The sequence below is a fragment of the Carcharodon carcharias genome, chromosome 30, assembly GCF_017639515.1.
Source record: "Carcharodon carcharias isolate sCarCar2 chromosome 30, sCarCar2.pri, whole genome shotgun sequence".
In the NCBI taxonomy this organism is placed as follows: Eukaryota; Metazoa; Chordata; class Chondrichthyes; order Lamniformes; family Lamnidae; genus Carcharodon; species Carcharodon carcharias.
The window spans coordinates 26,553,224-26,574,316 of NC_054496.1; the positions used below are offsets into that span (position 1 = coordinate 26,553,224).

The 21,093-nt window shown below is 48.7% G+C and overlaps 1 protein-coding gene across 3 annotated transcripts in view; it reads left to right on the plus strand.

The window, feature by feature from the left end:
- lpar2a (lysophosphatidic acid receptor 2a) overlaps positions 1–21,093 on the plus strand; it is a 77,896-nt gene that overhangs the window by 27,054 nt on the left and 29,749 nt on the right. For 2 of the 3 annotated variants that reach the window (XM_041177233.1, XM_041177234.1), the window contains exon 2: positions 16,010–16,785. In XM_041177233.1, the coding sequence (XP_041033167.1) occupies positions 16,053–16,785 (733 nt within the window). In that variant the 5' untranslated portion in view covers positions 16,010–16,052. Of the gene's footprint in view, positions 1–11,961; positions 12,024–16,009; positions 16,786–21,093 lie in introns of those variants that run through there. The other variant, XM_041177232.1, reaches the window with a different exon arrangement.

The window sequence follows — 21,093 nt, forward strand, 5'->3', positions numbered from 1 at the left end:
TCTCTCCCTCTCGCCCTCTCTCTCCCTCTCGCCCTCTCTCTCCCTCTCGCCCTCTCTCTCCCTCTCGCCCTCTCGCCCTCTCTCTCTCTCGCCCGCTCTCGCCCGCTCTCTCTATCTCCCTATCCTTCCCTGGTACCTGTCCTGCCTGATTCACCTTGAACGATCTTTAATCTTAGCTGTGTTTATTAAGCTGGTTCCCCCTGTGCACTATTGGTAGTGAGGGAGGGGTGAAGGACGGGAAGGGGTGGGGGTTGGCGGGGGGCGGCGGCAGTGGAAAACCTGCGGGTGGCTGCTTGTGCTCGCCGGGCGGGTGGCAGTGCCGGCTGGGCTGATGTATTGGGTCCAATTTAATGCACCCGCAAAGTTGTTGCAGGAGCAAGAGTTCACAAAATGCGTCAGAGACATCGCAGAGAGCCCAGGGTGGGTTCTCGGTAATGGGGGGGGGTGGTGGTATCATCAGTGATTGAGGGGTGGTGCCGGTAATGGGGGGAGGAAGTCCTAGTAATGGGAGGGGGGGATAGGGGGAAGATTCTGGTAGCAAGTTGGTGAGGGACGGTTCTGGTAATGGAGGGGGGAATAGTGGGGAGAGGTGCCAGTAATGAGGGATGGTGGGAGTCTGGGGAAGGGAGGCAGGTCCCAGTTAGGAGGAGGGGAGGCCCCATGATGAGGAGGGAGGGGCAGTCCCAGAACGAGGCAGGGGGCACAGGGGAAGGGGCCAGACCTGGTAACACGGAGGGGAGTTCCTGCTAATGGTGAGGAGCAATGGGAAGGGAGGAGGCAGATTGGGTAATGAGAGAGAGGGGAGGTCTTGATAATTGTGGGAATGGGGCGGGGGGGATGGGGGGTGGGGGGGTGGACCGGAGGGAGGGAGCGAGCAGCCCTGGCAAAGAGAGGAGGGGAAGTCCCAGTAATTTTAGAGGTGCTGGGGGAGGGGGCAGATCCAGTAATGGTGGGGGTGGGTGGAGGAGTGCTTTTGGGAGCTCCTGTAAACACTTGAGAGGTTTTACAATTTGAACAAGGACTTGAGTGAGTTACGGCCAGTTGGACAATGTGGGTCAGTGAGATACAGTTTGCTGGGCAGAGACTGGGAAAGCAGCAAGAGAAGCCGGATTTCTCCTGAGATTCAAATATCTAATGAGGCTGACAGCGCCTCTGAATTTAAAGAGTGGCTGCAGGTCACTGACCATCGCTGTACATCCACCCTTACTCAGAGGGAGGGAGGTTAAGAACTGATTAAAACTGCCAGAACTTGAAGAATGGAGCCAAAGCCTGTGGAGAAAAAAAAAATAAGGAAGGATGTGGTTAGGGACACAAACAACCAGCTGCCAGGAGTCTGAGGGTTTAAAGTCAAATTAGGGAATGTATGAGCTTAACTATAGAGCGGTGAGCTTAATGTCAGTGATGGGGAAAGTCTTCAGAATAATTTTTGAGAGATCGGGAGGGTGGAGTGGTGTTGAACACTTGGTAAAGTCTAAACATTACTGGCAAATGTTGACAAATGGACATCCGTCTGAGCTAACTGGCTTGTGTTCAAACAGATGATTGCCTTGGCAGACGGATTACATTCAATTTGTTATGTACCTGGCTTCTCAGAAAGCTTTGGACCCAGCTCCCTCATGCTGGCTCCCAATCTGGCAAAATCTCAATCTTAAAATTCTCATCCTTGGTTTCGAGTTCCTCCATGGCCTCGTGCCCAGCCCCGCCCCACCCCACTCCACCCCACCACAGCTCTATCTCTATAACCTCCAGCCCCATAACCCTCTGAGATAAATGCACTCCTCTAATTCTGGCCTCTTGAGCATTCCCAATTTTAATCACTCCACCATTGGCCGTGCCTTCAAGCCCCGGAATTCCCTCCAAGCCTTTCCTGCCTCTCTCTCCTCCCTTAAATCCACCTCTGACTACGTTTTTCGTCAGGAAGGATACATTGCTTTTTTTGACTGCGTCGGGGGATAGATGGGCTAGCAGGATGGGCACACAAGTGGCAGATGGAATTTGATACAGAGAAGTGTGAGCTGATGGATTTTGATTGAAGCGATACAGGCAATATAGACTAAATGGCACAGTTCTAAAGAGTGCGGAGGAACGGAGGGACCTCTGGGCGTTCATTGCGTATCGATCTTTGAAGGTGACAGGACATGTTGACAGAGTAGTTAGCAAAGCATATGGGTTCTCGGGCTCCATAAATAGAGGTATTGAACACAAAAGCGGCGAATTTATGCTGAACCTTTATAAAACTCTGGTACAGCTCGTGTATTGTGTCCATCTCTTGTCACTGCACTTTAGGAAGGATGTGAGAGTCCTTGAGAGAACCAGAGGGGAAGTGAAGAAACTAATAAGTAAAGCAAAGAGAGAGCATGAAAAGAGGCTGGCAGTGAGCATAAAAGAGAATCCCAAGGCCTTTTATAGGAATCTAAATAATAAAAGGGTGGTAAAAGAAAGAGTAGGACCGATTTGGGACAAAATGGGGAGCTTGCATGTGGAGGCTGGAGAAATAGCAAGAGGTGTTGAACCAGTACTTTGCGTCTTTCTTTACAAAGGAAGAACTTGCTACCCAGCCAAGGTGAGAGAGGAGGTAACTGGTATACTAGAATACCTTACAATCGAGAGGACGGAGGTGTTGGAAAGGCTATCTTTACTTAAAATAGATAAGGTACCAGGACCGGATGAGATGTATCCAAGGGTAAAACAAAAACAGAATTACCTGGAAAAACTCAGCAGGTCTGGCAGCATCGGCGGAGAAGAAAAGAGTTGACGTTTCGAGTTCTCATGACCCTTCGACAGAACTTGAGTTCGAGTCCAAGAAAGAGTTGAAATATAAGCTGGTTTAAGGTGTGTGGGGGGGTGCGGAGAGAGAGAGAGAGAGAAGTGGAGGGGGGGGTGCGGTTGTAGGGACAAATAAGCAGTGATAGAAGCAGATCATCAAAAGATGTCAACAACAATAGAACAAAAGAACACATAGGTGTTAAAGTTGGTGATATTATCTAAACGAATGTGCTAATTAAGAATGGATGGTAGGGCACTCAAGGTATAGCTCTAGTGGGGGTGGGGAGAGCATAAAAGATTTTAAGATATTTAAAAATAATGGAAATAGGTGGGAAAAGAAAAATCTACATAATTTATTGGAAAAAAAAGGAAGGGGGAAACAGAAAGGGGGTGGGAATGGGGGAGGGAGCTCACGACCTAAAGTTGTTGAATTCAATATTCAGTCCGGAAGGCTGTAAAGTGCCTAGTCGGAAGATGAGGTGTTGTTCCTCCAGTTTGCATTGGGCTTCACTGGAACAATGCAGCAAGCCAAGGACAGACTAGGCTGTCCCCCCCCCACCCACCCACACACACACACACCTTAAACCAGCTTATATTTCAACTCTTTCTTGGACTCGAACTCAAGTTCTGTTGAAGGGTCATGAGGACTCGAAACGTCAACTCTTTTCTTCTCCGCCGATGCTGCCAGACCTGCTGAGTTTTTCCAGGTAATTCTGTTTTTGTTTTGGATTTCCAGCATCCGCAGTTTTTTTGTTTTTATCTCTGTATCCAAGAGTAGTTCAAAAAGGGTGCAAGTATAAAGCCAGCAGCTACAGGCCAGTCAGCTTGACCTCAGTGGTAGGGAGACTTATGGAAACTGTAGTAAGGGATAAAAATCAGTAGTCACTCAGAGAAGTGCAGGACAATTAAAGAAAGCCAGTATGGATTAATCAAGGGAAGATCATATTTAAGCAACTTGCTGGAGTATTTTGAAGAGGTAACAGAGAAAGTTGATAAAGGAAATGCTGTATATGGATTTTCAAAAGGCATTTGATATAGTGCCACAAAACAGACTTGCGAGCAAAATTCGAGGTCATGGAATAGGAAAGTAGGCACTTGGATAAGAAATTGACAGGAAACAGTGGTGATAAATGGTTGTTTTTCACATTGGAGGAAGGTTTGTAGTGGAGTTCCTCAGGGGTCAGTGTTGGGACCCTTGCTCTTCCTGATATATATTAATGACCTGGACTGTGGTGTGCAGGACATGATTTCAAAATTTGCAGACGAAAAGAAGATTGGAAATGTTGTCAACTGTGAAAGGGATAGTCTTGAACTTCAAAAGGACATAATCATGTTGGAGGATTGGGCAGACAAGTGGCAGGTGAAGTTCAATGCAGAAGAGTGTGAGATGATTTGTTTTGGCAGGAACGATATGGTGAGACAGTATAAAATAAAGGGAGAGCCTCTAAAGGAGGTGCAAGAACACAGGGACCTCAGAGTATACATAGGTTATTGAAGATGGCAGGGCATGTTGAGAGAGCAGTTAATCAAGCATATAGTATGTTAGACTTTATTAATAGGGGCATTGACGCAAGAGTAATGAGGTCATGTTGAACTTGTATAAGACACTAGTTAGGCCTCATCTGTGGAATACTGTGTCCAGTTCTGGGCGCCTTACTTGAGGAAGGATATGAAGGCATTGGAGAGAGTGCAGAGGGGATTTAGAAGAATGATTCCCAGGGTGAAGAACTGCAGCAATGAGGGTAGATTGGAGAGATTGGAACTGTTTTCCGTGGAGAAAAGAAGGCTGAGAGGAGACTTGATAGAGGTATTCAAGATCCTGAGGGGGATGGACAGGGTAAATAGTGAGAAACTGTTCCCACTCAAGAGAACATCAAGAACTAGAGTGAACAGATTCAAAATAACTGGCAAAAGGAGTAAAAATGATGTGAGGAAAATTTTTTTCACCCAACGGGTGGTTGGAATCTGGAACAAACTTCCTGAAAGGGTAAAACAAAAACAGAATTACCTGGAAAAACTCAGCAGGTCTGGCAGCATCGGTGAAGAAGAAAAGAGTTGACGTTTCGAGTCCTCATGACCCTTCAACAGAACTAGGTGAATCCAAGGAAGGGGTGAAATATAAGCTGGTTTAAGGTGTGTGTGTGTGTGGGGGGGGTTGGGTGGGGGGAGAGAATTGGAGGGGGGTGGTGTGGTTGTAGGGACAAGCAAGCAGTGCTAGAAGCAGATCATCAAAAGATGTCACAGACAAAAGAACAAAAGAACACATAGGTGTTAAAGTTGGTGATATATATCTAAACGAATGTGCTAATTATGAATGGATGGTAGGGCACTCAACGTATAGCTCTAGTGGGGGTGGGGGAGCATAAAAGATTTAAAAATGTTTAAAAATAATGGAAATAGGTGGGAAAAGAAAAATCTATATAATTTATTGGAAAAAAACAAAAGGGGGAAGAAACAGAAAGGGGGTGGGGATGGAGGAGGGAGTTCAACACCTAAAGTTGTTGAATTCAATATTCAGTCCGGAAGGCTGTAAGGTGCCTAGTCGGAAGATGAGGTGCTGTTCCTCCAGTTTGCGTTGGGCTTCACTTGTTTTTATTCCTGAAAGGGTGGTGGAGGCAGGTTCGATTGAGGTATTCAAAACAGAATTGGATTGCTACCTGAAAAGACAGAATGTGCAGGGTATTGGGGATAAGGCAGGGGAGTAGGACTAGGTGGAATGCTCTATCAGAGAGCCAGTGCAGACTCAATGGGCCGAATGGCCTCCTGCACTGTAAAGATCCTGTGATTTACCAGAATGGCTCCAGGGATAAGGGATTATCGCTACAAGATTAGATCGGAGGAGCTGGGGGAAGATTTGATCAAGGTGGACAGAATAATGACAGACGTGGATAAGGTGAACAGAGAAAGAGAAAAATGTTCACATTAGCTGATGACAGAAGGACCAGGAACACCCAGCTGTAAGGTTTTGGGCAAGAGATGCACGGGAATGAGAGGAAGAATTATTTTTAAGCAGGGAGTGGTAATGACCTGGAACTCGCTGCTCATGAGGGTGGTGGAAGCCAAGATGATCGATAATTTGAAAAGAAAATTGGAATGGACACTAGAGGGAAAGAAACTTTCAGAACTATGGTGATAGAGCGGGGGAAATGGGACTGATTGGTTGCTCTACAGCGAGCTAATATGAGCCGAGTGGTGTCCAATGCAGTTTTGACAGAGTGGAAACATTCTTTCTACGTCTATCTTGTACGAAGCATTCATAATTTTAAAGACCTCTTTCAGTTACTTAAGAAAAAGGCCCCAATCTATTCAATATTTCCTGACAGCTATAATCTTTCAGTGCTGGTACCCTTCTTGAAAATTTTTTTTTGCACTTTCTTCAGTGTTTTAATGTCCTTTATATACCATGGAGACCAGCACTGTGCACAGTACTCTCAATGCAGTGTGACCAGCGTCTTAGACCAGTTTACCATGGTTTTTTTTAATGCTATACCCCTAGAAATAAATCTCACTGTTTTGGATGTATTTTTAATTGCCTTGGGACATCTGGAGGTCACGCAAATTGCTTGTATGAGTCCAAGTCTTTTCTCCTTTTACTTGTGAGCTTAATGCCAAAAGATTCGCTCTGGAGCTAACCTGAACGGGTTGTAGGACAAGAGGCAGTCGAGTATGGAGTGGAGCATTTGTTCATCGCTGCTCCTGGGTACGGCCAAAGTCAGGGGTTGATAATTCCTGTGGTTGCCTGGAACCTTGACTATGGTGGTGACTGGAGGAATGCTGACTGCAACTGATGAATATCTTTGGTCCTCCAGGGCTTTGAAATGAACTTGTGTTTTTGTAGGATGTGTGGGATTCATTTGAAGGAAGGAGTGGGAGGCCAATCTCCTCCCAGTCCCTTCAGCTCTTTTTGTTTTAAATCTATTTTTAGCTAGTTTCAATGTAGAACCTCCTAGTTTCCCCAAGTTACCACTCCCTCCTCTCCTCCTGTTCCTTTCTGCTGGCTTTCTGGAACCTTGGACAAGAGGGAATGTAGAATAGAATCACAGGAAATTTACAGCACAGAAAGAGGCACCTTGGCCCATTGTGTCTGCGCTGGCTGAAAAAAACCAGCCTCCCAGCCTAATCCGACTTTCCAGCATTTGGCCTGTAGCCCTGCAGGTTACTGCACTTGAGGTTCATATCCAGACACCTTTTAAATGAGTTTGGGGTTTTAGCCTCTACGTTTTCAGGTGGTGAGTTCCAGATTTTGTATCTCAGTCTTGTCCCTCAATGTCCTTGTCTGGAAACCAACCCAGTGATCTTTCCACATGGGGGACAGGAGCAGAGACCCTTGACGCTGAGTCAATGGGATGAAACCAGCCAGGGCAGGTTTTGTAAGAGATGCTGAGCATGCTGGCAGGAGCTGTGATATGTAGGGGTCTGTTAAATCTGAGTGGCGTTAGGAATGAATTCAATCATGATACAATCAGCTTAATGCACCGCTTACTCCCATCTCTGTAATATCGCCTGTCTGTGCCCTGCCTCAGCCCACCATCCAGACTCCACTCTTCCTGCACTTCCCTGCTCCATCTCTCATCTTCCACTCAACCGTGACCTTAAACTTGTCTAAAATTTTCGTAGTGAATCCCGGTTGCCTATCACCCCTTTGCTCGCTGACGTACATTGGCTCTCCGTCTGACAACACGTGGAATTTAAAATTCTCACCCTTGTGTTTAAATACCTCCATGGCTTTGCTCCTCTCTCTGTCTATAATTGCCTTCAGCTCTAAAAGCTCTCCAAGACCCCACTCTTTCAAATCTGACCAACTGTGCATCCCCTGCTTCCTTCATTCCACCATTGACGGTAAGCCTTCAGCTGCTTGGGCCCGAAGGTAAGGAATTGCCCCTCTGCCTCCCTCGCTCTTCTTTAAGATGCTACTTAAAAAACCTACCTCTTTGACCAAGCTTTTGCTCACTGGTCTTAATTTCTTTTCATGTGGCTCAGTGTGAAATATTTGTCCGATAATGCTCCCCTCAAGCCCCTTGGGACATTTTACTATGAATGACCAGCCAATCGCATTGACCCTAGTTCAGCAAGCTGGCAGTTTTAAGCTCATGTGTCACCTTGAGCAGTCTGTCCACCTTGGCCACTGGGATCACAGGAGGGAGGCCATTCAGCCTTTTTACTCTATTCCACCACTTAATTACACCATGGCTGATATGGTATCTCGATGCCGTTTCCAGATCTTTGCTCCATTATCACCGAAGACAGAAAGCATACTGAGTTCAGCCTTGTAAGTTTCAATTCCAACAACCCTTTGGGAGTGGGAGTTCCAGATTTCCACTACCCCTTGTGTGGACTTCCCAATTTCATTGACCTGACTAGGATGCAAAGGTGACATTGGACTCGTGCAGGCTGCCTGGACAAGAGGCTGATCCCTCGTGTCGGAAGGGAGGCTTTGGCACAGGGTGGAGGCGAGGTGGGCACAGGACATTGGAGGTAGGTGTGATGACCACACAATGACTGGCGGAGATAAACGAGATGGCAGATGATGTTAAAGGGGTGGCTCTCAGGAGTGGGATACAGGGGTGTGGGTTTGGGGTGGGATGGGATTGTGCAGAAGGCTTTTCAGGCACAGCCAGGAATGGGCTTCTGTTAGTGTAATGAGTTAAACCCAGGTTGCTATGATAGGGTAGCCAGGGTTGGGTGACTGAAATGGAGATGGATGTCCTTATTCACCCTAATATCGATAAATCCATCCAACCTAACCTGTGCTGCATTTCCTTCATTATTCGTTCATAGGCTGTGGGTGTTGCTGCCTAGCCCAGCGTTTGTTGCCCATCCCTAATTGCCCTTGAGAAAGTGGTAGTGAGCCGCCTGCTTGAACTACTGCAGTCCATGTGGTGTGGGTATACCCACAGTGTTCAGAAGGGAGTTCCAGGATTTTGACTCAGCAGCAACGAAGGAACAGCAATTATAGTTCCTGTGAGGTTCTTGGGATGAGCAACAACCAGAGATGGACCCGAATTACAAGTGGCTTCCTTTATGAAGCAGCTTCTTCAGACTCTGCTTCTGCTTGCAGACTCTCTCTGCTGGTACAATTCTGTATGGTAGCTTCATGTGACCAAATGTACATTGCACTTTTCAAAACACTGATACACTTTAGTTCCAAGTCAGGAGGCTTGGAGGGGAGCTTGCAAGTGCACAGGGAGGGAGACTGCTCAAGGGTGAATTCTGAGCATAACACCTGAGTCAAGGATGGCTGGTCTGGCACTTGTGCTGGAAGCAATCAGGATGAGGTTTTTGAATAAGAATCAATCTGACATTTTAGATCCTGGGAGATAGGATCCTTGCTCCCCCACACGGCGTCAATGAGCAGCGTTACTGTCAAATTAGTTGTTCGCATTTATTCGCTCACCTCCCCTCAACCGCAGCCTCCATAGCAATACAGAGCACCCTCCCTGTGGAGGCTGATGAATCATGAGCGAATAATATTTGGTGAGGCCCTGACTCTTGGCCACGGGAACCTGTGAAAATGGAGCAACCTGGAGTAACAGTGGCTGGAGGTGGTGGGGTGAGGGCAGAGGGAGAGTTGGACATAGGACAGGCTCCTCACTGGGCAGTCTGAATAACTAGTATTCTTTAGTTGGTTTTTCCACCACCCCCAAGAGGGTGTGTGTGTGTGTCGCTCATATTCTGCAAGAAACTCAGCAGGGCTAAGATTGAAGGGTTTTCCTGTTTTGGTTAATTTTAGTTCATTTCCATGGGGGTGTAGGTCACGGTCAAGGCTATGTGTGTCTCTTTCTTGGTCCAAATGCTGATGTAGATCCCCTGTCCCTCCCCCTCCCTCACAGCCACATCTCCGAGGTGAGAGTGTTGGCACTGTGCCATGGCTGGTGTCTCCTTCGTACTCGATTAACCTTTCCCCTGGATTTTGCAGGTCCTTGGTGTTTTGTTCTTGCCCAGGGCCTCCTCAGTCCCACTGCCGCTGAACCATACGGGCACTGAGAACGCATCTGCCTTGTCCTCCCTCGCTCTGCCCCACCTGCCCTGCTATCACTCAGCTCCCATGTGACAGGAAATCCACTCCGAAATTCTCATCCTTCTCTCTGGTCCTGCCCATGTCCTGGGCTCTGGACACACTGTGCTTCCAACACCTCTAACAATGGCTCTGTTGTCGGCTGCAACGATCCCAGGGCTTCAGACTCTCAGCTGTCCTGATAAAATTCCAATGAGTCGCTCCCCTTTGTCTTCTCTGCCTCTCTCTCTCTCTCTACTACGCCCACTGTCTCTCTTTCCCTTTTGCTCATTCTTGCTCTTCACCTTTCATGTGCGCTCCCTTTACCCTCTAATCTTTTTCCTTCTCCCCTTCTTTCTCGCTCTTTTCTTTCCCCATCTCTCTGTATCCCATCTCCGCCTGTATTTTGTTTCAAGTTAAGTTTGCCTTTGGGCATAGACAATACTGAAGCAGGATGTTTGCTACTTTGCAACTACTTTGTGCCTATCCAGGGCCCAGCTCCAGAGTTTCCCTTTGTGTTGCTGCCTGTTGCATGATGTGTGTGGCCATCGATGTTTAAACTTGTTCAGTATCAGAATGGAAATAATCGCAGCCCAGTGAGCTGACCGATGCAAGGCTGAAATGATTCGATGAACCAGTTACACTGATCAGTGTCTGCACCTGTCTCTCCCTCTCTCTTTCTGCCTGCGCCTGTCTCTCTCTTGCTCTCTCTGCCTGCGCCTGTCTCTCCCACTCTCTCACTCTGTCTGCGCCTGTCTCTCCCACTCTCTCTCTGCCAGTGCCTGCCTCTCCCTCTCTCTCTGCCTGCGCTGCTCTCTCCCTCTCTCTCTGCCTGCGTCTCTCTCTCCCTCTCTCTCTCTCTCTCTGCCTGCGCCTCTCTCTCCCTCTCTCTCTCTCTGCCTGCGCCTCTCTCTCCCTCTCCCTCTCTCTCTCTGCCTGCGACTGCCTCTCCCCCTCTCTGCCAGTGCCTGCCTCTCCCTCTCTCTCTCTGCCTGCGCCTCTCTCTCCCTCTCTATCTGCCTGTGCCTCTCTCTCCCTCTCTATCTGCCTGCGCCTCTCTCTCCCTCTCTCTCTCTCTGCCTGTGCCTCTCTCTCCCTCTCTCTCTCTCTCTCTCTGCCTGCGCCTCTCTCTCCCTCTCTCTCTCTCTGCCTGCGCCTCTCTCTCCCTCTCTATCTGCCTGTGCCTCTCTCTCCCTCTCTATCTGCCTGTGCCTCTCTCTCCCTCTCTATCTGCCTGCGCCTCTCTCTCCCTCTCTCTCTCTGCCTGTGCCTCTCTCTCCCTCTCTCTCTCTCTGCCTGCGCCTCTCTCTCCCTCTCTCTCTCTCTGCCTGCGACTGCCTCTCTCCCTCTCTGCCTGCGCCTCTCTCTCCCTCTCTCTCTCTGCCTGCGCCTCTCTCTCCCTCTCTGCCTGCGCCTCTCTCTCCCTCTCTGCCTGCGCCTCTCTCTCCCTCTCTGCCTGCGCCTCTCTCTCCCTCTCCCTCTCTGCCTGCGCCTCTCTCTCCCTCTCTGCCTGCGCCTCTCTCTCCCTCTCTCTCTCTCTGCCTGCGCCTCTCTCTCCCTCTCTCTCTCTCTGCCTGCGCCTCTCTCTCTCCCTCTCTCTGCCTGCGTCTGTCTCTCCCTCTCGCTCTCTGCCTGCGTCTGTCTCTTCCTCTCTCACTCTCTGCCTGCGCCTGTCTCTCCCTCTCTCACTCTCTGCCTGCGCCTGTCTCTCCCTCTCTCACTCTCTGCCTGCGCCTGTCTCTCCCTCTGTCTCTCTGCCTGCGCCTGTCTCACCCCCTCCCTCTCTCTGCCTGCGCCTGCATCTCCCTCCCTCTCTGTCTGCCTGAACCTGCATCTCCCTCCCTCTCTCTCTCTGCCTGGGCCTGCATCTCCCTCCCTCTCTCTCTCTCTCTCTGCCTGCGACTGTGTCTTCCACCCTCTCTCTCTCTCTCTGCCTGCACCTGTCTCTCCCTCTCTCTCTCTCTCTCTCTCTGCCTACGCCTGCGTTGCTCCCTCCCTTCCTCTCTGTTCCTCTCTCCCTGTTGGCATCTGTGTGTGTCGCTCCCAGACACTTTCCTCTCTTCGCTCCCAGCCCCTCCTTCCCTCTCCTGCTTGCACCCAACGCCCCCATTCTCCCCCCCCCCCCCCATCTGTGCTCCTCTCTTTGTCCACCTGTTAGTATCATGAAGTGTAAGACTGAAAGATGAACAGATTCCCCATGGGGAGCAGTCAGACTAAATCATTTGACTGACTGTCAACACAAGCTGAAGGGAGCTGAGCAAAGGTATATGGGTTGGGGGCGGAGTTGGGAGAATTTCTGGAAGTGCCAGCAGGGTGTTGTTCATGGCTTGGGAAGATCAGGCCCCATCTCCCACCTCGGTCAGGGGAAGCATTGTGTTGGGAAGGCCCTGATGAGTGTGGGTGGGAGCTGGCAGCCCTGGTCTGTTGTGTTTGTGTTGTCCACTTGGAGCGGGCACTCTGGTGGGGGAGTGGGTAGCTGCATGACCTCACCAACCAGCAGCCAGAGCTCTGCTTAACAATGGCCCCCAGTGTTCAGGAGTTGGCACGGCTGCTCCCAGAACGGCCATCTATCCCCAGCTCGGAACAAGGCTGGTTTTAATCTCCTTATTTATGTGGTGAGAGCCTTGACTCTTCCCCCAGTCTGAGCTGTGTTCAGACTCACCTTGTTGTGACTGTCCCAAAGGCCCTTGGCCCAGTTTCTCCTCCTCCTGGTTTTATTTGTGCGACTCACAAGAGCTCTCTCTGTGCCCCTGGGCAGGACGACCAGACACGAGCAGTAAATAGCGTGATGTTTACTCGTGGGCGCGCTGGGTTTACACCACGTCTGAGTCCCGTAGAGCACCTCTGTCTCCCCCCCCCCCCACGAAAGATCTGATTTGCCCCTGTGTCCGGGTCACTGTTTCGGAGGATGAGGCCACATGGCCAAGGTCGCCCCAGGCTCGTTGCTGAGGCAACAGCCAGGGAGGCGATTGGGTTGCCAACCCTGGCCAAGAATTGAAGATTAATCTATTGATTAATTGAAGGTCTGGTGAAGACTAATCCATCATTACAGCGGCCTCGTAGTCTGTACTTCTTTCATTTTCTTTGAGCACTTGCGTTAGTTATATAAATATTGCAGATGGAGTGAGGGAATAAAGCTGTTTAACAGACAGGAGTCATCCAATCGAGCAATGCAGAACCTCCCTTTCCATTGACTGTAGGCAAGTAGGTATTGTGGGAAGGGACATATCAGGCAGCCAGTGGCGTTTGCAGGGAGGGTCATGTGATGAACCTTGTTTAACTGGAGTTGGCAACCTTAGCAAAGGAAGGAAACATAACTCCTTAAGGCAGAATGAGTTGAGAGTTGTGTCTCATTGGTTTTATTTTTTATTATTCTTTGAGATGTGGGCGTCACAGGTAAGGCCAGCATTTGTTGTCCATCCCTCATTGTCCTTGAACTGAGTGGCTTGCTGGGCTGTTCCGGAGGGCAGTTAATCAGCCACGTCGCTGTGGGTCTGGAGTCACATGTAGGCCAGACTGGGTAAGGACGGCAAGTTTCCTGCCCTAAAGGGCGTTAGTGAGCCAGACGGGTTTTTACAACATTCAACGACATTTTCATGGTCGCCACTACTGAGATTGGCTTGTTTTTCCTGGAAATCCATGTTTAAATCCCTCCAATCGGGTTTTTCTCCCTGCCACAGTATTGAAGCACAAATGATGTCCTATGTGACTGTGACAAAGGGTAAACTTTCCCTCCTTGTCCTTCTCGATCTGTCTGCAGCCGTTGACATGGTTGACCACACCACCCTCCTCCAACGCCTCTCCAATGCTGCCCAGTTGGGTGGTACCTGCCCAGTTGGGTGGTACCTGCTGCCACCTGGTTCTATTCTTATCTCTCTAATCATAGCCAGAGTATCACTTGCAATAGCTTCCCTTCCTGCTCACACACCGTTACTTCTGGCATCCCCAAGGCCCCATTCTCATCTCCTCGGCAACGTCATCCAAAAGCACAGTGTTAGGTTTTACACGTATGCTGATGACACCCAGCTCTACCTCGCCACCAGTCCTCTCAGCTCCTCCAATGTCTCTAAATTATCAGATGGCTTATCTGGTATCCAGTGCTGGATGAGGAGAAAGCTCCTGTACCTAAACATTGGGAAGACTGTGAAGCCACCGTCTTTGGTCCCCACTCCAAACCCTGTCCCTTAACAACAGACTCCGTCCCTCTCCCTGGCAAACTGTCTGAGGATGATCCGGCTCTTTGGTGTTATATTTGACCCTGAGGTGAGCCCCAATCACATCCTTTGCCATCTCTAAGACCACCTATTTCCACCAATGTAACCTCACCCCTGTTTTAGCTGCTCTGCCGCTGAAACCCTCAGTCATGTATTTGTTACCATGCAGTAGGTCCCTGCTGCACTGACCACGATTTTTAAATTCTCACCCTTGCTTTCAAATCCCACCAGGGCCCTGGTCCCTCCCCATCTCTGTAATCTCCTCCAGCCCCACAACTCTCCGAGACATTTGCACTACTCCGATTCCCATCTCTTGAGCTTCTCCAATTTTAATCACTCAACCATTGGCAGCCGTGCCTTTAGCTGCTCGGCTCCAAGCCCTGGAATTCCCTCTGTAAACCTCTCCAACTTTGCTTTCCTCCTTTAAAGTGCTCCTTACCTCTTTGCCTAAGCTTTTGGCCTTCTGCCCTAATATCACCTAATATGACTGTCTAATTTTGTTAATCTGTCTGTGAAGTACCTTGTGGTATTTTGTTCCCATAAAGCACCATATAAATAAATCCAGTTTGTTGTTTATAAACTGGTAAGACTGGAATGATCAAACAAAAGTTTTGAACTGGTTTGAATTTGCGATTTGGAAATTTTATATCTCTACTTCAGAACTTAACTGTACCAAACAGCTTGTGGTGAATGTTCAAGAGTTGTCGGGGTGGTGTAAATCGATTTAAAAACAGAGACTGCAGTTCAACAGTGGCTGTAAAAGCTCTTTGCAATGTGCCCTGCGGACCCCCTCCCATGTGCCCAGTGCCCCACAGACCCCCTCCCCATGTGCCCAGTGCCCCACAGACCCCCTCCCCATGTGCCCAGTGCCCCACAGACCCCCTCCCCATGTGCCCAGTGCCCCACAGACCCCCTCCCCATGTGCCCAGTGCCCCACAGACCCCCTCCCCATGTGCCCAGTGCCCCACAGACCCCCTCCCCATGTGCCCAGTGCCCCACAGACCCCCATCCATGTGCCCAGTGCCCCACAGACCCCCCTCCATGTGTCCAGTGCCCCACAGAGCCCCCTCCATGTGCCCAGAGCCCCACAGAGCCCCCTCCATGTGCCCAGAGCCCCACAGAGCCCCCTCCATGTGCCCAGAGCCCCACAGAGCCCCCTCCATGTGCCCAGTGCCCCACAGAGCCCCCTCCATGTGCCCAGTGCCCCACAGAGCCCCCTCCATGTGCCCAGTGCCCCACAGAGCCCCCTCCATGTGCCCAGTGCCCCACAGAGCCCCCTCCATGTGCCCAGTGCCCCACAGACCCCTCCCCATGTGCCCAGTGCCCCACAGACCCCTCCCCATGTGCCCAGTGCCCCACAGACCCCTCCCCATGTGCCCAGTGCCCCACAGACCCCCCTCCATGTGCCCAGTGCCTGGCAGGGAGCCCTTGTGCCTGGTGGGTGGGGGGGTGGTGAGAGGTTCCCAGGGGGTCAAGGGGGTACCCCCCCAAGTGCCTGGAGCAAGAGGTGAGGGTGTGCCCCCATGTGCCAGGGGGGAGGGAATGTGAGGTTGTGCCCCCCCCATGTGCCTGGGGAGACACGAAGGGGTGCCCCCACCATGTGCCTAAGGGGGATGGGTGGGGGTGCCCCCCAGCTGCCTGTGGGGAGCCCCCTGTGGCCAGCACTCCCTTTGCACCCCCCTCCCCCCTTATTCTGCAGATCAACATATGACAAAGCCCTACTTGAAATACTTGAGCAATTGTTTAGTAACCATGATCTTCTGAGAGAAAAATTTCTCCTCATCTCCGTCTTAAATGGGAGACACTTTATTCTTAAACTGTGCCGCCTGGTTCTATTTCATGACTGGGTCATGCTTTCTCTTTGCTGTTGTTTGAGGCCTGAACATTAAGGAAATAAGGGGAGGAACTTGGTGGATGTAGAGGTGGGCAGAGAGAGAGAAATGAGTTGGTTTAGAGATGATTGATCATAAACCAGATCAAGTTTGAAGAATAAATTGTGGTTTTTTTTTAGGTTTGACATTGTTTTGATTTTCAGGTGCAAGCCAGGATTGGCCAAGTGAGAGAGGGAGGGAGACAATATGGGGGAGTGCCACTACAACCAGTCCGTCTGGTTCTTCTACAACAGCACAGGCAAAGAGCTGAGCCCATTTTGGAGGACCAAGGACAAGCTGGTGGTCTCCCTGGGCCTCTTGGTGTGCGTGATCATCATCCTGGTCAACCTTCTAGTCATCGTGGCTATTGCCATCAACCGGCGTTTCCACTATCCCATCTTCTATCTGCTGGCTAACCTTGCAGCTGCTGATCTCTTCTCCGGCATCGCCTACATGTTCCTCATGTTCCACACTGGGCCCCGCACCATCCATCTCAGCGTGGGCACCTGGTTCATTCGACAGAGCCTCCTCGACATCAGCCTGACTGCCTCAGTTGCCAACCTCTTGGCCATCGCAGTGGAACGCCACCAGACTATCTTCCAGTTTCAGCTGCACAGCAAGATGAGCAATCAACGGGTGATCATCCTCATTGGCTGCATCTGGTGCACGGCTGTATTGATAGGCTTCATCCCGCATTTGGGTTGGAACTGCATCTGCCATTTGGACAGCTGCTCGCGGATGGCACCTCTCTACAGCCAGAGCTACCTGGTTTTCTGGGCCATCTCCAACCTTGCAATCTTCTGTGTTATGCTGTTGAATTACCTGCACATTTACTACTATGTCAAGCAGAAAACCAAGCTAATGTCCCGGCACACATCCTTCCAAAGTCGACACAAGGAGACCGTGATGAATCTCATGAAGACTGTGGTCTTTGTTTTGGGTGAGTCTTTTCATGCTCCCATTTTTTTATACAGCATTTCATAGTATTTCCAGCACAGAAACAGGCCATTTGGCTCAGGTGGTCTATTCTGCATCTTCCCATCCTACTTCATCGAATCCTAGCCGCATCCTGCTATTCCTTTCTCCCTCCTGTGTTCATCTAGCTTCCTCTACACTATTGGCCTCCACCACTCCCTGTGGCAGAGAGTTCCATTTTCTCACCACTCTCTGGGTAAAGAAGTTATTCTGAATTGCCTTCTGAATATATTTATGACCCCTAGTTTTGGACTCCCTACAATTGGAAACAACACCTCCACATCCATCCTCATCAAACCCTTCCATAATTTTACAGACCTCTACCAATTCCCTCCTCGATCTGTTTTTATTCTGGGGATAAGCGCCCAAACCAGTTCATTCTGTCCTGATATCCAGAACCTCTCAGACCTGGTATCACCTTTTGCACCTCCTTCAGTGCCTCAATATCATTTTTTCTTTTGTAAAGTGAAGCCCAGAACGGAATACAATATGCCAAGTGTGGTCAAACTAAGATTTGATCCAAGTTTGACATAACCTCTCTCTCTCTTCCCTAATTCCATTCCTCTAGGAGTCAACCCCAGTGCTTTGCGTTAATTTATGACCTGTGTTGCCACCTGTAATGATTTGTGAATCTGTACACCTAGATTCTTTTTGCAGCTCCTACCCCTTTTACATTCCTATCCTCCACAGAGTATGTGCCCCCCCCAACCTTTTCCTCTGTGTTCCACCTCACATTTAAAGTATATTGAAATACCTTCAGCTCTGAAGAGTCATCGTAAGGACTTGAAACATTTTTAATGCTTCTCACTCCACAGACGCTGCCAGAACTGCTGAGTTTTTCCAGCATTTTCTGTTTTTATTTCAGTTTTCCTGCATCTGCAGTATTTTGATTTTATATTATATTAAAATTCCTGTTGCTTAACACCTAGTCTACAAGTATATTAATGTTGTCTTCTATTTTGTTGCAGCCTCCCTGAGTATTTCATATACATTTCTAAACCCTGAGCTTATTATTTTTAAAAGTTTATGTAGAAAGATTAACTTGCACAACATGTTTAAAAAAAGTTTGTCTCAATAAATATATTTATTTGTATATTTTTATATGTTGTGTGTGTCTATATATATTTACATATAATGATAGAGATGTATAATTATAATGCCTTTCACCTCTTTGAGATGTCCCAAATGCTTAAAGACACATTGGAAGAATTTCTGAAGTTTAATCACAGTTAGGGAGCATTCTTGGCAACTGGGTAGTGCACAGTGGACCACCCCCCCCACAGAACAGCGATTGAGATGAATGAGTGAGTAATCTCCCTCTCTCTAGCTGAGAGAGGAATCTAGGCCAATGTACCCTCCATTTCGAACAGTACTGTGGGATCATTTGTCTTGTCCAAACAATGTGCCTTCTTTGACAGTGCAGCACTCCCTCAGTACGATGCTGGGAATGCCGGTCTGGATTATGTGGGAGTTGAACCCACAATCGTCTGACCATGCAAGTGACAGTTCTGCCTATTGAACCTGTAGTGGAATTGCTTTATCCACAATCCAACCGAAGCAGATGAGACCTTGGGCCTCAAATGGAAGTACTGAGAACAAAAGTAGGGAAATAAGAGTGTAAATGTTACACTGAGGCTTTATAAAGCTCCAGTTAGGCCACAACTTGTGTATTGCGTCCAGTTCTGGTCACCACACTTTGGGAAGGATGTGAGGACCCTTGAGTGTGGGCAGAGGAGATTTATCAGAATGGTTCCAGGGCTGAGGGATCTTAGCTGCAAATTTAGTTTGAAGAAGCTGGGGATGTTGACCTTGGAGCAGAGAAGATTAAGAGAAGATTTGATAAAGATGTACAAGATTATGACAAGTTTGGATAAGGTAGACAAAAACTGTTTGCATTAACTGATACGACAAGAACTAGTGGACACACATTGAAGATTTTAAGCAAGAGATTGGAGGGGGTGGGTGGTGCAGTGTGATGAAGACGAGCTTCTTAATGCAGTTCTCTATTCCAGAGAGCTGCGGAGATTCAAGTCATTGAGTATGTTCAATACTGTGATCGGTAGATTTCTAGATATTACAGATATTGAGAGATATGGGGATAGTGCAGAAAAAGGGCATTGAGGTAGATCATCAGCCGTGATCTCATTGAATGGTGGGGCAGGCTCGAGGGGCCAAATGGCCTACTACTTCTCCTAGTTCCTATGTAATGCCCTGGAACTCTTTGCCTATGAAGAAGGTGGAAGCGGAGATAATCAATGATTTCAAAAGGAAATTGGAGGGGCACTTGAGGGAAATAAACTTTCAGGGCTATGGGGAAAGAGTGGGGGAATAGGATTGAATAGATTGTCTACAGAGAGCTGACGTGGACTTGATGTGCCTTATTAACCCTAAGCCTCTGACTCTAAGGTGTCTCCATTGAAACTTGATGAGTTGGAAGCAGAAGTTGAGGCTAAAATGGCGCAGTGTATGTAGAGGGGTTTGGGATATAGCGAAAGAAAGAAACAGCAAGAGAGAGAGAGAGAACAATGGTGGAGGTGAGAGAGCAGTTCTTGGCAGGTATATCATGGATAGAGTTGTGACCGTGGGAACCTCTGCCTCCACTGCTTGAACACTGACTGATTTATTATCTCCAGTACTGTGGACAGTAGTTCGGTTCCAGCAAGAGTGACTCATGGCTTAGGCTCAAGTACGTTGAAACACTAAGTAGATTAGTTCGAATGAAATTAGTTATTTACTAATCAAGTTTCCTCAAGTCTTAGTTCCACTTCCGATGTCTTAAACAAAGAGGATAGTTTAATTCATTCACCACACCAATATCTGCATTTCCCATCATTGTTTGCCATCACACAATTGACTTGGGTCACATGAGTCACAGAGGTCGACAGCACAGAAAAAGGCCCTTCGGCCCATCGAGTCTGCGCCGGTCAAACAAGTTCCTGACTATTCTAAGATAAAAGCAAAAATAAAAGCAAAAAACTGCAGATGCTGGGAATCCAAAACAAAAACAAAAATACCTGGAAACACTCAGCAGGTCTGACAGCATCTGCGGAGAGGAACTATTCTAATCCCATTTTCCAGCACTAGGCCCATAGCCTTGTATGCCACGGCATTGCAAGTGCACATCCAAATACTACTTAAACGTAACGAAGGTTTCTGCCTCTACCACCCTTTCAGGCAGTGAGCTCCAGATTCCCATCACCCTCTGGATGAAAAAATTCTTCCTCACATCCCCTTTAAACCTCCTGCCTCTTACCTTAAATCTATGCCCCCTGGTTATTGATCCCTCCACCAAGGGGAAAAATACCTTCCTGTCTACCTATCTGTGCCCCTCAGAATTTTATACACCTCAATCATGTCCCCCCTCAATCTCCTCTTCTCTGAGAAAAATAACCCCAGTCCATCTAATCTCCTCATAAATAAAACTCTCCAGCCCAGGCAACATCCTGGTAAATCTCCTCTGCGCTCTCTCTAGTGCAATCACATCCTTCCTATAATGCGGTTTCCAGAACTGCACGCAATACTCTAGCTGTGGCCTAACCAACGTTTTATACAGTTCCAGCATAACCTCCCTGCTCTTATATTCTATGCTTTGGCTAATAAAGGCAAGTATCCCAAACGCCTTCTTAACCACCTTATCTAACTGTCCCACTACTTTGAGGGACTAGTGGACATGCACACCAAGGTCCCTCTGATCCTCGGTATTTCCCAGGGTCCTACCATACATCGTGGATTCCCGTGCCTTGTTTGTCCTGCCCCAGTGCATCACCTCACACTTATCCGAATTAAATTCCATTTGCCATTGATCAGCCCGTCTGACCAGCCCGTCCATATCCTCCTGTAATCTAAGGCTATCCTCTTCACTATTTATCACCCGACCAATTTTCGTGTCATCCGCGAACTTACTGAACAACCCTCCTACATTAAAGTCTAAATTCTTATATATACCACAAACAGCAAGGGACCCAATACCAATCCCAGTGGAACCCCACTGGACACAGGCATCCAGTCACAAAAAACACCCCTCAACCCCTCTGCTTCCTGCCACTCAGCCAATTCTGGACCCAATTTGCCAAATTGCCTTGGATCCTATGGGCTCTTACCTTCGTATCAGTCTCCCATGCGGAACCTTATCAGAAGCCTTGCTGAAGTCCAAGTAGACTACGTCAAATGCTCATCTACACACCTGGTTACCTCTTCGAAAAATTCAATCAAATTGGTCAGACATGACCTCCCCTTAACAAAACCATGCTGACTGTCCTTGATTAATCCCTGC